The following is a 20,209-nucleotide window of genomic DNA, read 5'->3' as shown; positions in this document are numbered from 1 at the left end:
ATTTCAGGAACATCTCTGTTCAAATTTGAAGCAGGAACTTTTTATAGCTAGTCAGTTATAGACCACCCCACTAAAAATACACACACAAACATAAGTAGAAGATTTTAAGTTTCCTATTTATAGCTCTAAGGGTTCATATGTATAAATTTCTTTCTTTCTTTTTTTTTTTTTTTTTTTTTTTTGAGACAGAGTCTCGCTCAGTCGCCCAGGCTGGAGTGCAATGGCGCAATCTTGGCTCAAGGGACCCTCCACCTCCCGGGTTCAAGCGATTCTTCTGCCTCGGCCTCCTGAGTAGCTGGGATTACAGGCATGCGTCACCATGCCCAGCTAATTTTTGTATTTTTAGTAGAGATGGGGTTTCACCATGTTGGCCAGGATGGTCTTGATCTCTTGAACTCGTGATCCGCCTGCCTTGGCTTCCTAAAGTGCTGGGATTACAGGCGTGAGCCACTGTGCCCAGCCCATGTGTATAAATTTCTTTGCATCCCTTTGTGACTGTCTTTCTGCCGTTTTCTGGAGAGTTTTTTTTTTTATCATCTTCTGTTTTTTGTTTTTGGTTTTTTTGAGACAGGGTCTTGCTTTTTTGCCCAGGCTGGAGTGCAGTGGCATGATCTCAGCTCACTGCAAACTCTGCCTCCCGAGTTCAAGTGATTGTCGTGCTTCAGCCTCCCAAGTAGCTGGGATTACAGGTGCACGGCACCACGCCCAGCTAATTTTTGTATTTTTAGTAGAGATGGGGTTTCACCATGTTGCCCAGGCTGGTCTCGAACTCCCGACCTCAGGTGATCTGCCCACCTTGGCCTCCCAAAACGCTGGGATTATAGGGGTGAGCTACTGTGTCTCTACCAAAATCACAAAAATTAGCGAGACGTGGTAGTATGCACCTGTGGGAAGGCTTAGGCAGGAGAATTGCTTGAACCTGGGAGGTGGAGGTTGCAGTGAGCTGCAATCATGCCACTGCACTCCAGCCTGGGTGACAGAGTGAGACCCTTACACACACACACACATACACATACACACACACACACACAAAGACTGAATGCAGAAGCAGATATGAGAACCCAGTCTGACATTAAAGAAATTTCCCCCTTTAAAAACAATGCCAATTTTCTCATTGATTTTTTTTCTTGTTTTGGAAAATATAGTTATTTTTCAAAAATGATTTAGTTTATATATATATATTTTATATCTATATTTTTTTTCTTTTTCTTTTTTTTTTTAAATTGAGACAGTCTCACTCTGTTGTCCAGGCTGGAGCGCAGTGGTGCCATCTCAGCTCACTGCAACCTCCGCCTCCCGGGTTGGAGCCATTCTCCTGCCTTAGCTTCTTAAGTAGCTGGGATTACAGGCACCCACCACCACACCCAGCTAATTTTTGTATTTTTCATAGAGACAGTGTTTCACCATGTTGGCCAGGCTGGTCTCAAACTCCTGACCTCAAGTGATCCACCCGCCTCGTCCTCCCAAAGTGCTGGGATTTACAGGCGTGAGCCACCACACCCGGCCAAAAATATTTTTTAAATAAATATTTTGACTAAGTTATGTTTTCCTCCCCCTGATTTGTCTTTTTTCTCCTCAGTCTCCTTAGTTGTCAGATTGTAAAACTGAATGCCATTCTTTCCCCCCATATTAAATGTAAAAGCATAACATTTGCGGCTGGGTATGGTGGCTCACGCCTGTAATCCCAGCACGTTGGGAGGCTGCAGTGGGTGGATCACCTGAGGTCAGGAGTTCAAGACCAGCTTGGCCAACATGGCGAAACCCCGTCTCTACTAAAAAAAAAAAAAAAAAATACAAAAATTAGCCAGGCCTGGTGGTGGGTGCCTGTAATCCCAGCTACTTAGGAGGCTGAGGCAGGGAGAATTGTTTAAAACCAGGAGGCAGAGGTTGCAGTGAGCCGAAATTGCATCACTGCACTCCAGCCTGGGTGACAGAGCGAGACTCTGTCTCAAAAAAAAAAAAATAAAAAAAAAAAAAAGCTTAACATTTGTGATATGCTCTAAAATTTCTCACTTCACTGAACCTGTTTTTAAAAAATTCTCTTTTGATTAAAAAAAAAAAAATCACTCACCTCTCTGTAAGATCCCAAGGAGCCACTATAGGTGTAGATGGTTTTGCACTTGGATGCTGGGTGACCCTATGGGAACCTATGCTATCCTGTGTACACATGAAGCCTCTAGCTTTGGTAGGAAAGTATGTATATGTTTTGCACATTGAGGCGTGGGGAGGGCAGGAAATTACCAACAGAGTAAGATAATGTCATTTATTTATCTTGTTTACAAACTGGGGAAAGAAGTTGGTTTATTCAAAAGTCAGTAAAATACAACTCCAGTTATATCTTTTTTTCTTTTTTTTTTTTTAAGACAGAGTCTCACTCTGTTGCCCAGGCTGGAGTGCAATAGTGCAACCTTGGCTCACTGCAACCTCTGCCTCCCAGGTTCAAGCAATTCTCCTGCCAAAGCCTCCCGAGTAGCTGCGATTACAGGCATGAACCACCACTCCCAGCTAATTTCTGTGTTTTTAGTAGAGACAGGGTTTCACCATGTTGGCCAGGCTGGTCTCAAACTCCTGGACTCAAGAGATCTGTCTGCCTCAGCCTCCCAAAGTGCTGGGATTACAGGTGTGAGCCACCACGCCTAGCCTCCAGTTATATCTTAAACACCCTTGAGTTAAAGAAACTTTTATAAGAGAGTGAATTTTTTTCCTGAACAATATATAGATATTTAGATACATAGGCTTTTTTTTTCAGGGTAATGAAAAAGAAGCCAGCAGTTATTGCTTGGGCCCCCTACTGTGTATGAATACAAACATTAACTCATTTATTCCTCATTACAACCAAATGAAACAGATTTTATTCCATTTTATGGAAACAGCTTCAGAATAGTTGTCATTATGGGTTTGTTGTTATTGAGACAGGGTCTCGCTCTACGCAGGCTGGAGTGTAGTGGTGCCATCTCGGCTAACTGCAGCCTCAACCTCCCAGGCTCAAGTGATCCTTCCACCTCAGCCTCCTGAGTAGCTGGAACTACAGGTGCACAGCACCACGCCCAGCTAATTTTTTGTATTTTTTTTTGTAGAGATGAGATCTCGCCATGTTGCTGAGGCTGGTCTCGAACTCCTAGGCTCAAGCAATCCTCTGCCTCACCTCCCAAAGTGCTGGGATTACAGGTGTGAGCCACAGAGTCTGGCCTGATTATTCCAGTAAACAAATGCCTCCCTATGAACTTTTTTACTTTTAGAGATGAGGTCTTGCTCTGTCTCTTAAGGCTGGGGTATAATGGCACAATCATCGTTCACTTCAGCCTTGAAATCCTGGGCTCAGGCAGTCCTCCCACCTCAGCCTCCCAAGTAGCTAGGACTACAGGTGCATGGCCTGTTGCTTAGCTTTATGAACATTGCTTTTCTTTTTTTATTTTGAGACAGGGTCTTGCGCCTCTGTCACCCAGGCTGGAGTGCAGCGGTGCCATCTCAGCTCACTGTAGCCTCCACCTCCTGGGCTCAAGCAGTCCTCCTACTTCAGCCTCCCAAGTAGCTGGGTCCACAGGTGCATGCCACTACGCCTGGCTAATTTTTTTGTGGAGATGGGTTTTGCAATGTTGCCCAGGCTGTTCTTGAGCTCCTAGGCTCAAGCAATCCTCCCACCTCAGCCTCCCAAGTAGCTGGAATCACAGGCCTGGCTCCACTGTGCCCAGCCTGAGCATTTTTTTTTGAGACAGATTCTCCCTCTGTTGCCCAGGCTGGAGTGCAGTGGTGCAATCTCGGCTGACTGTAACCTCCACCTCCCAGGTTGAAGCAATTCTCGTGCCTCAGCCTCCTAAGTAGCTGGGATTACAGGCACACGCCACCATGCCAGGCTAATTTTTTTTTTTTTTGTATTTTTAATAGAGGCGAGGTTTTACTATGTTGGCCAGGCTGGTCTCGAACTCCTAACCTCAGGTGATCCACTTGCCTCAGCCTCCCAGAGTGCTGGGATTGCAGGTGTGAGCCACCATGCCCGGCCAACCTGAGCATTTCTATATACTGTGAGATATATGTATCTGTGTCCAGCCAACTCTCTGTATAAAACGCTGAACAGATTTTTCACATAGGATGGAATCAGCAGGATGTTTCTGGATGAAGAAGTAGTACTACTGAGAAACCACAACATGAAGTAAAACACTTAGACAAATATACAGTGACATTAATTCCCCCATTTGTTATGCTGTGTGAATGTGTAGCATTTGCTTTAATTTCTAAAGAAGGCTGATTATTAGCTACAAAAATAAACAATAGATTCATTTATTTGAGGCCATAGACTACACATATAGAGTTTGCCTTGGTTTAACAGCAGAAGGTTATTTTTTATTTTTATTATTTTTTTGAGATGGAGTTTTGCTTTTGTTGCCCAGGCTGGAGTGCAATGGCGTGATCTCAGCTCACCGCAACCTCCACCTCCCAGGTTCAAGCAATTCTCCTGCCTCAGCCTCCTGAGTAGCTGGGATTACAGGCATGCACTACCACGCCTGGCTAATTTTTTTTTGTATTTTTAGTAGGGACGGGATTTCTCCATGTTGGTCAGGCTGGTCTTGAACTCCTAACCTCAGGTGATCCGCCCACTTCGGCCTCCCAAAGTGCTGGAATTACAGGTGGGAGCCACCGTGCCCGGCCATTATAGCAAAAGGTTATTTTAAATTTTAGTAAATTTATGATAAACTAAAATGAATGATAAAACTGGAAAAGGTAATGGGAGTGGAGAACGGGAAACTGTGGAGAAGGAGAAGAGTGAGGAATGGTAGGGAGGAAGTGGTACTCCCCCAAATCTTAGTTTAGGCCTTCATCTAAAAAACTGAAGATTGTTTAAACTACAGAAGAATAACTTGTTTCATGTTATATATTTTAAAATAGGGTGGAATAGTTTACTTTAAAACGCTGTAACACTCATTAAAATCTCAAAATCATTCAGTGCTGTGGTATTCTAAAGTGAATGGATTCATCCTCAATCTCAGTCATGGTGAGGACAATATTTATTTGGATGAGTCTTATCTATTCTATCGCCAGTGGTTTATTTTACCATATGCCTGTTACCTCTCATCTGTCTGCATCCTAGTCCAGTCCTTCATCTCCTTCCACATGGATAATGGCAACAACTGCCTGGCTCATTCCTTTAACTCCAGTTCCTCCATCCTTTAATGCAAACTTCATGCCTTTCATTCATTCATTTATTCAACCAACAGATAACTATAATGGTTGTTTATTCTTAGTTTATTTTACTTTAATTAATTATTGAGACAGGGTCTTGCTGTGTCACCTAGGCTGTAGTATAGTGGCACCATCCGGGCTCACTGCAGTCTTTTCGCCCAGGCTGGAGTGCAATGGTGCAATCTCGGCTTACTGCAACCTCCGCCTCCCCCATTCAAGTGATTCTCCTGCCTCAGCCTCCCGAGTAGCTGTGATTACAGGCGCCCCCCACCAAGCCAGGCTAATTTTTTGTGTGTTTTTAGTAGAGACGGGTTTCACCATGTTGGCCAGGCTGTTCTTGAATCCTGACCTCAGGTAATCTGCCTGCCTTGGCCTCCCAAAGTGCTGGGATTACAGGTGTGAGCCACCGTGCCCGGCATTTTTCTTCTTTTTTTTTTAGACGGAGTCTCGCTCTGTAGCCCAGGCTGGAGTGCAGTGGCGCCATCTGGGCTCAATGCAACCTCCGCCTCCTGGGTTCAAGCTATTCTCCTGCCTCAGCCTCCTAAGTAGCTGGGATTACAGGTGCCTGGCACCACACACGGCTAATTTTTATATTTTTAGGTTTCACCATGTTGGTCAGGCTGCCCTTGAACTCCTGACCTCAAGTGATCTGCCTGCCTCGGCCTCCCAAAGTGCTGGGATTAGAGGCATGAGCCACCACGCCCGGCCTCACTGCAGTCTTGAACTCCCAGGCACAAGTGATCCTCCCACCTTAGCCTCCTGAGTACCTGGGACTATAGGCACATACCACAACGCCTGACTAATTTAAAAAAGCTTTTTTGTAGAGACAGGGTCTCACTATGTTGCTTTAACTCCTGGGTTCAAGTGATTCTCTTGCCTTGGCCTCCCAAAGTACTGGGATTACAGGGATGAACCACCACACCCAGACTTCTTCTAGTTTATTTCTCACTATTGTTCATACACATCACGTCTGCCTGAGAGGTCTCTTTGGGTTGTACTGCCATGCCACATCCCCACACCCGTTTTTCCTATAATGTCCTCCTCTTTTTCGCCTATCCAAGCTCTTACTTATCTTAAAGGCCTAACTCAAACCTGCCTTTTCCATGAAGCTTTCACAAATTACTCAGCCCAAACTGATGTCTCTGAATTTACAGCTTTTATGCGGTAAAGTATCATGACTTAGGTCTTTTTGTTTTATGATATGTCTTACGTTGTTTTGTCCTTGCTTTATGAGTTTGACTTGTGCAGCTAACTCCTACTCAACATCTATAGGGAAGTCATCTCTGATTCTTGCCTGACACACACGATCTCTCTCTGGGCTCCCACAGCACTCTGTGCTCACTACTTATATAACTCACACCGTGCTGTGATCATTTATTTGTCTGTCTCCCCAGCTAGAATGTTTAAAGTTGGGGTCTGAGTAAACCAGCTTCTAACAAATGCCTGACATTTAAAAAACAAGAGGGAAAATATCAAAACCACAGTAAAGGATTCCTACTTCTGGCAGCATGGATAAGAGAAAGTGCTATCCCATTAAAATACAACTAGATCCTAGATAAATTACAGCAAACATACTTTTTAGCACATTGCTGAGTTCATTAGAAAGAGAAATCACTTAAAAAAAAAAAGTACAGGCCGGGCATGGTGGCTCACACCTGTAATCCCAGCACTTTGGGAGGCTGAGGCAGGCGGATCATGAGGTCAGGAGACTGAGACCATCCTGGCTAACACGGTGTGAAACCCCGTCTCTACTAAAAATAAAAAAAATTAGCCAGGTGTGGTGGCGGATGCCTGTAGTCCCAGCTACTCGGGAGGCTGAGGCAGGAGAATGGCGTGAACCCGGGATATGGAGGTTGCAGTGAGCTGGGATTGCGCCACTGCACTCCAGCCTGGGCAACAGAGTGAGACTCCATCTCAAAAAAAAAAAAAAAAAAAAAAAAAAATTAAAAAAAGAAAGTTGAAACCTATATAAAGGAAGAGCAATATGGAATAGTAGAAGCAGGTTTACCCTAAGGACAAATGCCAGTGTCAGCATTGTGATCATAGTCTAAGCCTTGGGCCTAGGCCAAGGGAAGAGAAGAAAAACCTGCAACTCCTGAATTAAACCTGGACTCTTGAAGGGGCTAATATAGTCCCAGGTTTATGCAAATGCAAATCCTCTCTGGAGAGAAGTATTCCTAATTTAGGTCCTCAGAATTCCCACAGATTAAATTTAACAAAAATGAGTTCAAAACCCCAAATATAAAATAGGCAAGGCACGCTGGCTCACACCTGTAATCCCAACACTTTGGGAGGCCGTGGCGGGTGGATAGCTTGAGGCTAGAAGTTCGAGACCAGCCTGGCCAATATTGTGAAACCCCGTCTCTACTAAAAAATACAAAAATTAGCCAGGTGTGGTGACGTGCGCCTGTAATCCCAGCTACTTGGGAGGCTGAGGCAAGAGAATCCCTTGAACCCAGGAGGCAGAGGTTGCAGTGGGCTGAGACTGCACCACTGCGCTCCAACATGGGTGACAGAGCAAGACGCCATCTCAAAACAAAAAACAAAAACACCCAAAATATAAAGTATACAAGTAAACAAGCTACCATGGACAGGACTCAGCAGAAAACAACAAAATGGATTTAGACATCCAAGATGTTGCAGAATATAAAATAACAATCCCAACAGATTTCAAAGAATTGGTGTCATAGACACTACATTCTCTGAACACAAATGATTAAGCTAAAAATCAATATCAAAAAGATACAATTTGGGCCAGGCGCGGTGGCTCATGCCTGTAATCCCAGCACTTTGGGAGGCTGAGGCGGGCGGATCACAAGGTCAGGAGGTCGAGCCCATCCTGGCTAACACGGTGAAACCCTGTCTCTATGAAAAGATACAAAAAAATAGCCGGGTGTGGTGGCGGGCACCTGTAGTCCCAGCTGCTCCGGAGGCTGAGGCAGGAGAATGCCCTAAACCCGGGAGGTAGGCTTGCAGTGAGCCAAGATCACGCCATTGCACTTCAGCCCAGGCAACAGAGTGAGACTCTGTCTCAAAAAAATATATATATAATTTTAAATCTCCAGATATTTGGAAGTTTATAAGGTTTCTAAATAGTTCATGAGTAAAAGGTCATAAAGGTAATTTAAATATTTTTAGAACTAAGTAATAAAAATACAGCACAGAAAAACTTGTGGAATGTAGAGAAACAGGTTATTAAAAACTTAAAATAGTAAAGAAGATAGCCTGAAAATTAACTGGCTAAGTGTCAAAATGAATATGTTGTAAAGGAACATAAAATTAAACCTAAAGAAAGCATAAAAAAGATAGCTATAGGTAAGATCCATAATTAATGAAATGGAAAACAAATACATAAGGGAGAGGATCAACAAAGCTCAAAGTAGCATCTGAAGATATATAGGTAAAATAAATTTCTGGTGCAATTGATCAAGACCAAAAAAGGAGGCACAAGTAAACAACAGAAATGAAAAGGAAGATATGCCTATGCACAGAACAGAGATAAAAGAGAAACAAGGCCAGGAGCAGTGGCTCACGCCTGTAATCCCAGCACTTTGTGAGGCAAAGGCAGGCGGATCACTTGAGATCAGGAGTTTGAGACCAGCCTCGCCAACATGGTGAAACCTCCTCTCTACTGAAAATACAAGAATTAGCTGGCCGCAGTAGCATGCACCTGTAATCCCAGCTACTCCGGAGGCTGAGGCAGGAGAATCACTTGAACCCAGAAGGCAGAGGTTACAGTGAGCCAAGATTGCGCCACTGCCCTCCAGCCTGGGCGGCAGAGCGAGACTCTGTCTCAAAAAAAAAAAAAAGAAAAAAGAAGAGCCCGGCGCGGTGGCTCACGCCTGTAATCCCAGCACTTTGGAAGGCTGAGGCGGGTGGATCACAAGGTCAGGAGTTCGAGACCATCCTGGCTGACACGGTGAAACCCCATCTCTACTAAAAATACAAAAACAATTAGCCGGGTGTAGGTGGTGCACACCTGTAGTCCAGCTACTCGGGAGGCTGAGGCAGGAGAATGGCATAAAACCCGGGAGGCGGAGCTTGCAGTGAGCTGAGATCGCGCCACTGCACCCCAGCCTGGGAGACAGAGCGAGACTCTGTCTCAAAGAAAAAAAAAAAAAAAAAGAAACTAGAAGAAATATATGCACTTTGTGTTTAAAAAAAATACATGAAATGCACAAAACCCTAGAATAATACTTTACCTAAGCTGACTCAAGAAGGAATAGAAAGCCCAGTCTATAATTATTAAAGAAATGGAATCAATAGTTAAAATTATTCCCACAAAGAAACATCAGTCTCAGATAGCTTTACAGGTGAGTTTTACCAAACTTTCAAGGAACAGTTTGTTTCAATCTGATATAAACTCTTCCAGAGAATAAGACAAGAGGGAACAGTTCCCAACTCAGAGGGTATATAAACCAAAGGACCATGGGAGAAGCCTCTTTAGAAATCTTACTGAAAACAAAGGCACTAACATGTACAAGAATGTTCATAGTAGCAGTTTGAAATAGCAGAATACTGAAAACATCCCAAATATCCATTGATAGGTGAATGGATAAATAACTTGTGGTTTATGCACTTGATAAAATATTATGCAGATGAAAATGAATGAATCATAGCTATCTACAACAGCATGGATGAATCTTAGAAACAATGGTAAGTGAGAAAAAGCAAACTGCAGGGGACTATTAGGGTATAACATAGCTGGGCACAGTGGCTCATGCCTGTAATCCCAGCGCTTTGGGAGCCCCAGGCGGGCAGATGGCTTGAGCCCAGGAGTTCAAGACCAGCCTGGGCAACATGGTGAAACCCCGTCTCTACTAAAAATACAAAACTTCAGGCATGGTGGCAGGCACCTGTAGTCCCAGCTACTAGGGAGGGTGAGGTGGGAGGATTGCTCGAGCCCAGGAAGTGGAGGTTGCAGTAAGCCGAGATCACACCACTGCACTATAGCCTTCACAATAGAGTGAGACTGTGTCTCAAAAAAAAAAAAAAAAAAAGTATAACATTTTCTGTAAAGCTAAAAAACAAGCAGAATTAAACACATTTTTAAAATTATATATATATATATGGTTAAAAAAAATCTATAGCAGATAATAGACACAAAAATTAAGGACAGTGGTTACCGCTAAGAAGAGGCGGGGGACAGGCTAGGGAGGAACACAAACACAATGGTATTTCAAATGTTTTAATGTATAAATTGTGTTATGGGTCATAGGTACTCATTAGTATGCTTCATAATTTATTCACGTTAGATATACTCTTTATAGATATCAAATATTACATATTATAATTTCTTAAAATCTGCTGTGGTGGAAATAAATGAACACATGAAGTCTCCCTGAAAGAAAATCAGTGTTTCTTGGGAAGAACCAAGATTCCCTGACAGAAGCTACCCTATGTAGAGGACAAAGTAGGTCTTCAATAAATATTAGCTGGTTTACTGCTTTTCCCAAGGATACATCTGGAGGGTCTGCATTCCTTTCTCATTGGTGCCGCCTGACCACAGAGCTAGCTTTTTCCATGACATCTAACCTAAACCCCGCAGTCCTAAGTCCTGACACATGACAAGACGCTGCCACCTGGTGGATACAGAATAGATTTAATGAAATGGCTAGGAAGTCTTTCACTCTAGTTGGTGGAACTGGCAATAGGGTGAGAGATAGGGAAGCAGGAATGAGGAGAAGATAAAAGTTAAGAAACAGGAAAAGGAAGGAGCTCCATCTCTAATATGGAGGTAGAAAAAAAGGGACTATCATCTAAATGAGACTGGAGAGTCCCTAGAGGAGAATGGCTTCCCTGTCCTTCCTTCTGAGACTAGAAACAAGAGGAAAGAGGCTACAGCTTGTATTGAGGGAAATGCAAGACTGAGGAGAAAAGAAAGCAGGTCTAGCTGATCTCAACTTAGCAAGCTAAAATAATAGTAGCCTGGTGTCAGCGGCCACCCAAGCAACTCCCTGCTCCTAGTTTCCACTTGGGGAATCCATGTGATTTTGGGGAGGCTGATCCCCACCCTTTTCCCCAAAGGTGTTGTCCATGATGTAGAATAAGCAAATTAGCACGTACCATCCTCCTGGCCACAGTCATTGGTCAGGGTGGACATGTGACCCAGGCCTAATCAGTGTGAATATTAGGGCTTTTGCTGAGATTTCTGGTACAAAGATGCCTTCTTTTTCTGATTGGACATAAATGGGGAAACGTGTAATCCTAGGAATGCTGGCAGCCATTAAGTGGCCCAGACTTAAATGGTCCTACAGAAGATGCAACAGTGAGAAAAAAGTCAGTCCGGTATTTAGAGACATACTGAACTACTGGGTCAGGCTTCACCTGGAGCCAGCACTACCTATGGACTTTCCAGTTACATGAACCAATAAATCCTTTTTATTTTAAGCCAGTTTGAATTAGGTTTTCTGTGATTTAAAACCAAAAGATCCCTAACCTATACATTCATCATACTTAGCCCATTCCTACCTTCCCACAGGATAGCACAGGGAATACAGGTAAGGTCACTACAGATTTATTGGTTACACTAAAGCCAAGGGTATCAAGCTGAAAAGGTCAGAAGCAGCAACCAGGTACTAAGTAGACTGGGTGACTCAGCTGTCTATACAGAGGAGAATGGACTTCCTTAGGAAAAGAATAGCCAAATGAGAAGCAAGTGCAAAGAAGGGCCTCTACTAGGCAAAGTTAACGTAGGGATATAAACACTCTTCCCCACAGACCTATATCATGGGGGTGTTGCTTTGGGGTCTTTATGCTCCTGGGATAAGGAACTTTGAAGCACATGCTCCTTTAAGTCTTTATTACCCTGTGGTGCAGTGCCTACCTCTCCCTTTGCCAAAGGAAAAGCCTCCTTTTGGCTTCTGCTGCCCTTGATGACACTCACTTTTGAGGGGACCAAGGGAATTTTATCTTCTGCTTCTTTGGTATGCCGGGAACTGGGGCCCCTTCCTCCTTTGGAAACAGTACCATCTCCCTGACCCTGGGCAAGTACTGCCCCCTTTTCAGCCTCTCCCGTTGGCCCTGGCCTCTCTGCCCCTTCAGCTGAGTTGCCTTCCCCTCCTGAGCCCCACGTGTCCCATGGTAACCTTGAGCACTGGGCAGAGTCCGTGGCAGCTGCTGGCTTGTGAGGGGTAGAATTCCTTTCCCCACTTCCACCTGACTTTTTTCGAGGGCGCCCCCGTTTCCTTTTGGCATCACTTGCTGTATCCTCTATATCCTGCTTTGCTGCTTTAGCTGGTGGATCCTGCCCACTGGCCTCACTCACAGGTACTTCAGCTGTCCTCTTGACACCCTTGTCATGTGGTCCTTGGTCACCACCTATGCCTACCTCTCTGTTCTCTGTGCCCCGGGGCTGAGTAAGTCCCCCAGGTGGAGCTCGCCCAGGCCCAGGTCCAGGTCCAGGCAAAGCAGGAACAGTTGGTAAGATCATGTTAATGATGGGCACAGCTGCTGGGGGTGCCCCGGCCCTACTAGACAGAGGCAGTGTAGCCACTTTCAGGGCACCTGAAGAAAGCCTGGGGGCCAGAATAGGTGGAGAGACTGGGATTGGCGGAATAAGTGAGCGAGGGGCCCGGGGAAGGAGCAGAGGCAGCCGAGCCACTAGGGCATTAACCTGCAGGTTATTGGCTCCTGGGGCCGAGCTCTCAACTACACTCTTCTTCCGCTCTCCACGCGCGAGAGGACCGGCCCCAGTTCGGGCTTCCAGATCCTTAGGAGGCTAAAAAGTAAAGAGAGGAACACAGTAAGGTGTGAAGACTGAATATTGGGGGAAACATAGACGCCAGACGCACAGGAGGTGGGAAAGCAAGGGACCCAACTGGAGAAGGATATACTAACCCCCAGCCCAGGGCAGCAAAGTCAGGGCCACTGACTTCCTTACCTGGGCAGGTCTCTCTGGCTTCTTGTGGGCTCCACCCTCTGGGTTCTCTACACCATTCTTTGGTTTAGATGACCGTTCCCGAGGTGCATGTTCGTCCTCTTCTGCAGAGGTGCCAAAAAGGTAATAGAGGGAAGGTGAGGAGGAAACTGAGGAATAGGGGAGTGAGGCAATTCTGATTGACTGACTGGTAGAGACAGGAAATGGGGTGCTAAAGCATGTCTTAGAAGGGTCTCCAGGAGGAGAGGGCAAATCCAAGGTGTCTCTATTCTAGTGTGGGAGGGCCACTGAAGCTGAAAGTGGCTCAGGGCTGCTGAGACATAAGAGAGGGTCAACCCACCAGCAAGCCCCATGGCCTTAAGCACATGGGCATGTGCAGATCGGGCAGAGATGAGATGCTGCTGTAGCAGGAAGCGGGCGACCTCAACGATGGAACTGAAGGACCGTTTCAGGATCCGCTCTGCCCAGTCACAGGTCAGGGCACATGCTGCCTCCACCAGTTCATCTCGAGGTGCTGGGGTTACTTCTGGGCCCATTTCCGGCTGAAGTGGGGAAGGACATGCCCAGTCACACTCCAAATTGCCCCCTCTCTTGTCAGAGACCAAAGACTATTGACCAAAGCTGAGACCAGACTGGGTATAGTAGTAGCTTCTACCTATCCCATTGCAGAAGCCCCCGAGTTCTCTTCATCCTCTGCCTCAGCTACAGGGTTGGCAGAAGGGAACATCATACCTAGAAGCTATGTACATAATGACTGAGGCTGTTAGCCCTCAAAACATGCCCCAAAGACCTCTGACTTTTACCTGGGAGAGAAGAGTGGAATTGGAAGGTGATTTGATACTTACACTGTCAGAACCCTTTAGGTCAAGTCCAGGCAGGGGTGGCATAGACACCAAGGTCTTCCTCCTTATGCCACTGTAGCAATATCTGATGCAAGTTAAAGAGCAGCCAACACATGGCGATCTCCAAGCCCCTCGAGCAAGTTAAGCTGTTCCACTCCTCGCTCTCCACATCCTAAGTCTTCCTCCCAGGTCCTCCAACCCCAATCTCTCTAGTCAAGGATACTTGGACTGGCCCCGGCCACCAAGCCTTCGAGCTTTGATGTCAGGGAAGATCTCTCTGATGATCTTGCCAAAGTTGGCTGTGCTGAGTGGGCGGCAACAGGCAAGACTCTCACAGTACTTCCTGAGTGAGAGGGGAGCAGAGTGGGAAGATACTCAGAGAAGGAGGCCATGGGTAGGCTCGAAGAGTCCCTAGGGATCAAGTGTGAGGAACCCTTTAAGAAGGCAGTTTTTATCAAGGCAGGAAGCTCTTCATGGGTGAGGGGGTCCTATGCCCACCAATCCACTCACCCCACCACCCACCCCTCCACCCACCGGTAGGCATCATAAACACTTTGCTTTGGCAGACAGGTGTCAGTGTGCTCTTCCAGGTGGTTGCGGATCCACCTATAGGCATACATGTACTCCTCATTGCTCAGTGTACTTGGCTCTGAGCTACAGAAACAAAAGGAACAAGCATTACTAAGACCCTAACAGTTGTCCTGGTTCTTCCCAAACTACCACTTCAGTAGTGCTGGACCAAATTTAGTTCACCCAGAATCTACCTTTCCCTGGTAAACCAAGTCAGGGCGAGGACTTTTCCTCTTCATCAAGGACAGCAGTTACGAGTCTTCCTATTCACCTCACCCCTTCCCAGTGAACCTTTCTCTAAGAATCAGAACCTCTGCCATCTAAAACTACCATCAAACCTACCTTTTGTCTCCAGTGCTGGGTCCTGAGGGGAGCTGAAGGTAGAGATACAGCTTGTCATTGTCAGAAAATTTCTGTACATCTTGCTGAGGTAGAAGAGAACAGAGGCAGGAGAAATAATAAGGCTAAGAACGACCCAGTGTAGGACCCTCTGATCCCCACCCCAAAGTCTAGCTGACTTACAGGGTGTCAGACTGAAAAAGGACCTTAGAAATTATTTGACAAGGCCAGGTGCGGTGGCTCACGCCTATAATCCCAGCACTTTGGGAGGCCGAGGCAGGCTGATCACGAGATCAGGACATCGAGACCATCCTGGCTAACACGGTGAAACCCCGTTTCTACTAAAAATACAAAAAAAAATTAGCCGGGTGTGGTGACGGGCGCCTGTAGTCCTAGCTACTCGGGAGGCTGAGGCAGGAGAATGGCGTGAACCTGGGAGGCGGAGCTTGCAGTGAGCCGAGATCGCACCATTCCACTCCAGCCTGGGTGACAGAGCGAGACTCCGTCTCAAAAAAAAAAAAAAAAAAAGAAAAAGAAATTCTTTGACGCTAGGTGCTCTGAGGAGCCCTATAGGCTACCATGGCGAGGAGGGGAGTAGAGGGGATCAGCTCTGACTTCATCTCTGCCGGGCTTCTACGCAAGTGCTCACAGAGATCAAGTGAGAGGCACAAAGTCAAACTGGCAGCAAGTTTGCAAAGCCAACTATCTTCTGTCAAGGCAGACAACCCTACCTCTCCCACATCAACGTTTTGTTGATGCCCATCATCCTCACATCCTCCTCCCTCAGCATTTCCATCCCTCTGTTGCCCTCTTCCCCAACACACTTACCAGGATCCCCTCTACTTTGTTCTGCACGGCCTTGCTGTGGGGAAGAGGAGAAAGCTGGAGGTCACACACAAGATTTTCCCCGTCTCTTTATCTGACTGCTAGGGAGGGAAAAGGACTGAAATGCCCAGCAGTTGCTCAAGAATTGCTACCATGGCCAAAAATCTCCCTCTGTTCCCATGCCCTTGCTGAGAGGCAGTTCATCCACAGCCAAAGTGAAGTGCTGCAGGGATCTATACTCAGGTCTTGGACAGGATTTGGAGATGTGATGAGTACTTACGAAATGGTACCTCGGAGCCTCTGAAGAAGGGTGGTAGGTTCCCCAGCCTCAGTACCACCTGGGGGGGCCCTTCCCCCAGTCTTGGGGCTCTTAGCATCAGGCTCATCTTCTGCCATCCCGGCATGAGGGCTAGAATTGAGAGGGACAGGCATAAAGATGTAACTCACACTGGCCTTCCTTTCCCCAGAAGGCCCCAGGGCACTCCTCATCTTTTTACCCAGAAAGGCAGAGAAACAGAAACAAAGCCTCCGAATTTCCCCAGTGGTCTTTTTCTCACCACTTGCCTTCTCCGAAAATTAGAAATTATTCCATTACTTCGCCAGGCCCATATATACCCAAAGAGGTCTTTGCCATCTCCATTCTATCTGCCCCACCTTTCTGAAGTCTCCTAAATATGGAAAACTGTAAAGGAAGAGATAGGGGGATTGGGAATCCATGTTAGCAAGAAATTTTCATTTCTGCCTCTGACCCCATACTGCCCTCCTCCCCCTCAAAAACAACAATAACAGCCACAAAACAAAGTTCTCTAATTCTCAAAAATACTCCTCACCATTGCATATGCCTGGGAGGTCAGAAAGGATACGAACATATTCTGCCCTTCTAGGCTTGGAAAAAAAACTGGGCCCAAGTTCTCATTACTTAATCTCGCCACGACTTCCCCCGCTGCTCCCCCTCCTCACGTCGCCGGCCCCTACGTCATCTCCCACAACAGCCCATCCTGAGGCGCGCCCCCACCTCCTTCCCTTCCCCCTCCATTCAATCCCCGGTTTCTGCAAAGTGGAGCGGGGGTGGGGCGGGGTAGCGGAACTCATGCGCTGGGCGTCAGAAACCCGGCAGGGGAATGGGGTCCCAGATTCCGGGCACGTGCACATGGGTGAAGAAGCTGTTGAAAATACAGCTACAATCTTTTTCTGTTCTCCTCCCAACTCATCTTGCCCCCTCCCTACCTCTGAACAGTCGCCTTCCAACACAAGCAACAATAAAGGTAAGGGAGAAAGAGAAACTACCTCGTAGCCACCTTCACTCCAGCCCAGCCCCAAGGTCCTGGCCCAGCCGGCTCGTGCGTTGCTTTATTTTCCTTTTTCTGAATGGTTGTAACAGCCGCGATCTGCCTAGATACACGGGCGGCCTGCTCTGTCATTGGTCACTGCTGCCACCCGGAGACAGAAGGCGCCGGGCTCGTACCGGCGGCCGCTGAAGTCTGCCTGGTAACAGAATCTGATTGGTCAATAGGGGAGGGAAAATCCAAAGTTGGTCTTATTTGAGTCAAGAGGGGGAAGTCCGGGTTGGGTTTCGGTTAAAACTGGGGTCGGTTGGGACTGCAGGTCCCAAGAGGTTCTTCTCTTAAAGGGACCGCAGAATGAAAGAACGGGCGCTTGGTTCCCTTTGGAACTGTCTTTTCTTTTGCCCTCCCCTTTTGTGTTTCAGTTTAGTCTACGGTTCTCAGAGCTGCCGGAAGGGAAGAATCAATGGATGATAAAATAACTAGAAAATGATGGGTAGGAGTGATGGAAGTTCACCCCCATCACCATCACCACCACCACATGCCTAATACAACCTGCAGACACACTTACTCGCAACAGACCTGCAATCTGGGCTCTCTTTCCTTCTTGATGGAGGCCTCAAAACCTCAGCAGTTGTACCCATTAAACTAAAATGCTTTTTCCCTCTTAGTGTTCCTTGGTTTCCCGTGTGTACTTTCCTTCCAAAGAATTGCGAATGCATTTGCATCCCCATAGTTCTGCAGTCGGTGAACCCTGGAATTTTGATGGACTCCCATGGGGGTGCTGGATGCCACAGGAACTTTTTACACTCAGGGAACATTGTACTGAATAGGTCATGGGTTCTTAACCCTCTTACTTAAGACGTTTTAAGGTTATGAATCAGACGAAAGCAATGGACCTTCTACCATGAAAAATGCACACAGAGACCAAGTTTTGCATCTAATTTCAGAGAGGTCATGGACTCCAGGTTGAAAGCCTCTTACATGGATGTATTTTGTTTTGCACAGCCGACATGTTACAACCAAAACTGTATTTGCCATCCTGACATCTAATATGTTCTCCAGGCTCATCATTAATGTGCTTTTGTAAAGAAGACAGCAGTGCTGCCTGAGCTCATCACCATTGCCCTTTACAGCCTACTTTCCCTATTACCAGCTTCTATGAGTGCTGGGGGAACCCAGGAGATTGTGGAGTCGGGGGAATAAGGATACATTGGTAAGAAGGTTTTCTTTTTTCGTTGAGACAGAGGCTCGCTCTGTTGCCCAGGCTGGAGTGCAATGGCACGATCTTGGCTCACTGCAACCTCCGCCTCCTGGGTTCAAGCGATTCTCCTGCCTCAGCCTCCCAAGTAACTGGGTTTACAGACGTGCATCACCACGCCCAGATAATTTTTGTGTTTTTAGTAGAGACAGAGTTTCACCATGTTGGTCAGGCTGGTCTCAAACTCCTGACTTCAGGTGATCCACCTGCCTTGGCCTCTCAAAGTGCTGGGATTACAGGTGTGAGCCACTGCGCCTGGCCAGGTTTTCTAATAACAGCTAAAATTTATTTGGTGTTTATTAGGCCAGGTGTGGTGGCTCACGCCTGTAATCCCAGCACTTTGGGAGGCCGAGGTGGGCGGATCACCTAAAGTTGGGAGTTCGAGACCAGCCTGACCAACATGAAGAAACCCCATCTCTACTGAAAATGCAAGATTAGCCGGGCGTGGTGGCGCATGCCTGTAATCCCAGCTATTCGGGAGGCTGAGGCAGGAGAATCACTTGAACTGGGGAGGCGGAGGATTGTGCCATTACACTACAGCCTGGCAACAAGAGTGAAACTCCGTCTCAAACAAAAACAAACAAAAATTTATTTGGTGTTTATTATGTATCAGACGCCATACCAAATGCTAAACACCTCGTGTAATGCCCACAGCAACTCTCTGAAGTGGGGACTATTACTGTCTCCATTTTACAGATGAGGGAACCAACGTGGAGAGGTGAAGGGGCTTGTCCTTAGTCACATATGTAGAAAGTGCTAGAATCAGGATCCAAAGGCAGGCAGTCTGCCTCAAAGCTGATTGTTTTGAGCACTGCCTTAGACTGCATGTATACATATTTGCAGATACTCATAAACAAATATGGGTATAACGGGCTGGACATGATGGCTCGTGCCTATAATTTCAATACTTTGGGAGGCAAAGGCAAGAAGATTGCTTAGGGCCAAGAGTTTGAGACCAGCCTGGGCAATAAAGTGAGACCCCGTCTTGCTATACACACACACACACACACACACACACACACACACACACACACACACAGCCAGGTGTGGTGGTGCATGCCTGTGGTTCCAGCTACTTGGGAGGCTGAAGCAGGAGGATCACTATTACCCATGAGTTCGAGGCTGCAGTGAGCTATGATTGCACCACTCTGTCATGCAGCTTGGGTGACAGAGTGAGACCCTGTCTCAAAACAAACAAACAAACAAAAACAAAAAAAAGCCGGCTGGGTGCGGTGGCTCACGCCTATAATCCCAGCACTTTGGGAGGCTGAGGTGGGCAGATCACCTGAGGTCAGTTCGAGACCAGCCTGACCAACATGGAGAAACCCCGTCTCTACTAAAAAAAAAAACAAAAAACAAAAAACACAAAATTAGCCAGTTGTGGTGGCACATGCCTGTAATCCCAGCTACTCGGCAGGCTGAGGCAGGAGAATTGCTTGAACCTGGGAGGCGGAGGTTGGGTGAGCCAAGATCGTGCCATTGCACTCCAGCCTGGGCAACAAGAGCAAAGCTCCATCTCTAAATAAATAAATAAATAGCAAGCCAAATATGGATATAGACTGATGGAAAGATAGCCCTAACACCACTGTTTGGTATGAAGGAGAACCTAGAGCACTTTGGTTGCAAATAGAGTTTTGGGTAAATTATCTAGCTTAAAAATTTGCAGATAATAGGGAAAAACTGGAAGCTTTAGTAAGGGGGGAGAAAGTATCATAGTACATAGCACATAGTAAAAGAGATGATTTTGACAGCACTATAGAAGGTAGAGTTGAGTGAAAGAAAAGGCTAGAGATAGGAAAGAGGGAACTATTAATTTATTCCAGGCATTGTGTTAAGAGCTAGGGATACAAAGCCGAATAAGGTATGGTCCTTACCTTGGGCAGTAACAATAAAAATTGTCCGGATAAGCATCATATAACAGCAAGTATTTATACAGAGCCTAATATGTGTTGGGGCCCGTTCCTTTTTTTTTTTTTTTTTTGAGACGGATTCTTGCTCTGTCACCCAGGCTGGAGAGCAGTGGCGCAATCTC

The 20,209-nt window shown here is 46.3% G+C and overlaps 1 protein-coding gene and 1 long non-coding RNA gene across 5 annotated transcripts; one reads left to right on the top strand and one right to left on the bottom strand.

The window, feature by feature from the left end:
* Positions 1-10,350: 10,350 nt before the first annotated feature.
* RFX5 (regulatory factor X5) lies at positions 10,351-17,063 on the bottom strand. Of its 4 annotated transcripts, none has more exons than XM_002810241.4 (11): positions 16,921-17,063; positions 16,198-16,315; positions 15,914-16,042; positions 15,637-15,670; positions 14,812-14,894; positions 14,434-14,553; positions 14,123-14,242; positions 13,903-13,984; positions 13,398-13,599; positions 13,061-13,161; positions 10,351-12,898 (listed from the first exon to the last, which is right to left on the bottom strand). In XM_002810241.4, exons 3-11 carry the CDS (start codon positions 16,027-16,029, stop codon positions 11,906-11,908), a joined length of 1,851 nt encoding a protein of 616 aa, XP_002810287.2. In that variant the 5' UTR covers positions 16,030-16,042; positions 16,198-16,315; positions 16,921-17,063; the 3' UTR covers positions 10,351-11,905. The 4 variants fall into 4 exon arrangements, with proteins under 4 accessions (XP_002810287.2, XP_009242724.2, XP_009242726.2 ...); XM_009244449.3 differs by having other exon boundaries at positions 16,191-16,315; positions 16,921-17,060; XM_009244451.4 differs by lacking the exon at positions 16,921-17,063 and adding an exon at positions 16,464-16,718.
* Positions 16,675-17,588, top strand: LOC112135394 (uncharacterized). Its single transcript, XR_002916672.2, has 2 exons — positions 16,675-16,898; positions 17,342-17,588. It is a non-coding gene; the product is annotated as an uncharacterized LOC112135394 (long non-coding RNA).
* Positions 17,589-20,209: the final 2,621 nt, after the last annotated feature.

The sequence above is a fragment of the Pongo abelii genome, chromosome 1, assembly GCF_028885655.2.
Source record: "Pongo abelii isolate AG06213 chromosome 1, NHGRI_mPonAbe1-v2.0_pri, whole genome shotgun sequence".
Classification (NCBI taxonomy): Eukaryota; Metazoa; Chordata; class Mammalia; order Primates; family Hominidae; genus Pongo; species Pongo abelii.
This window is presented reverse-complemented; position numbering and strand designations above follow the sequence as displayed.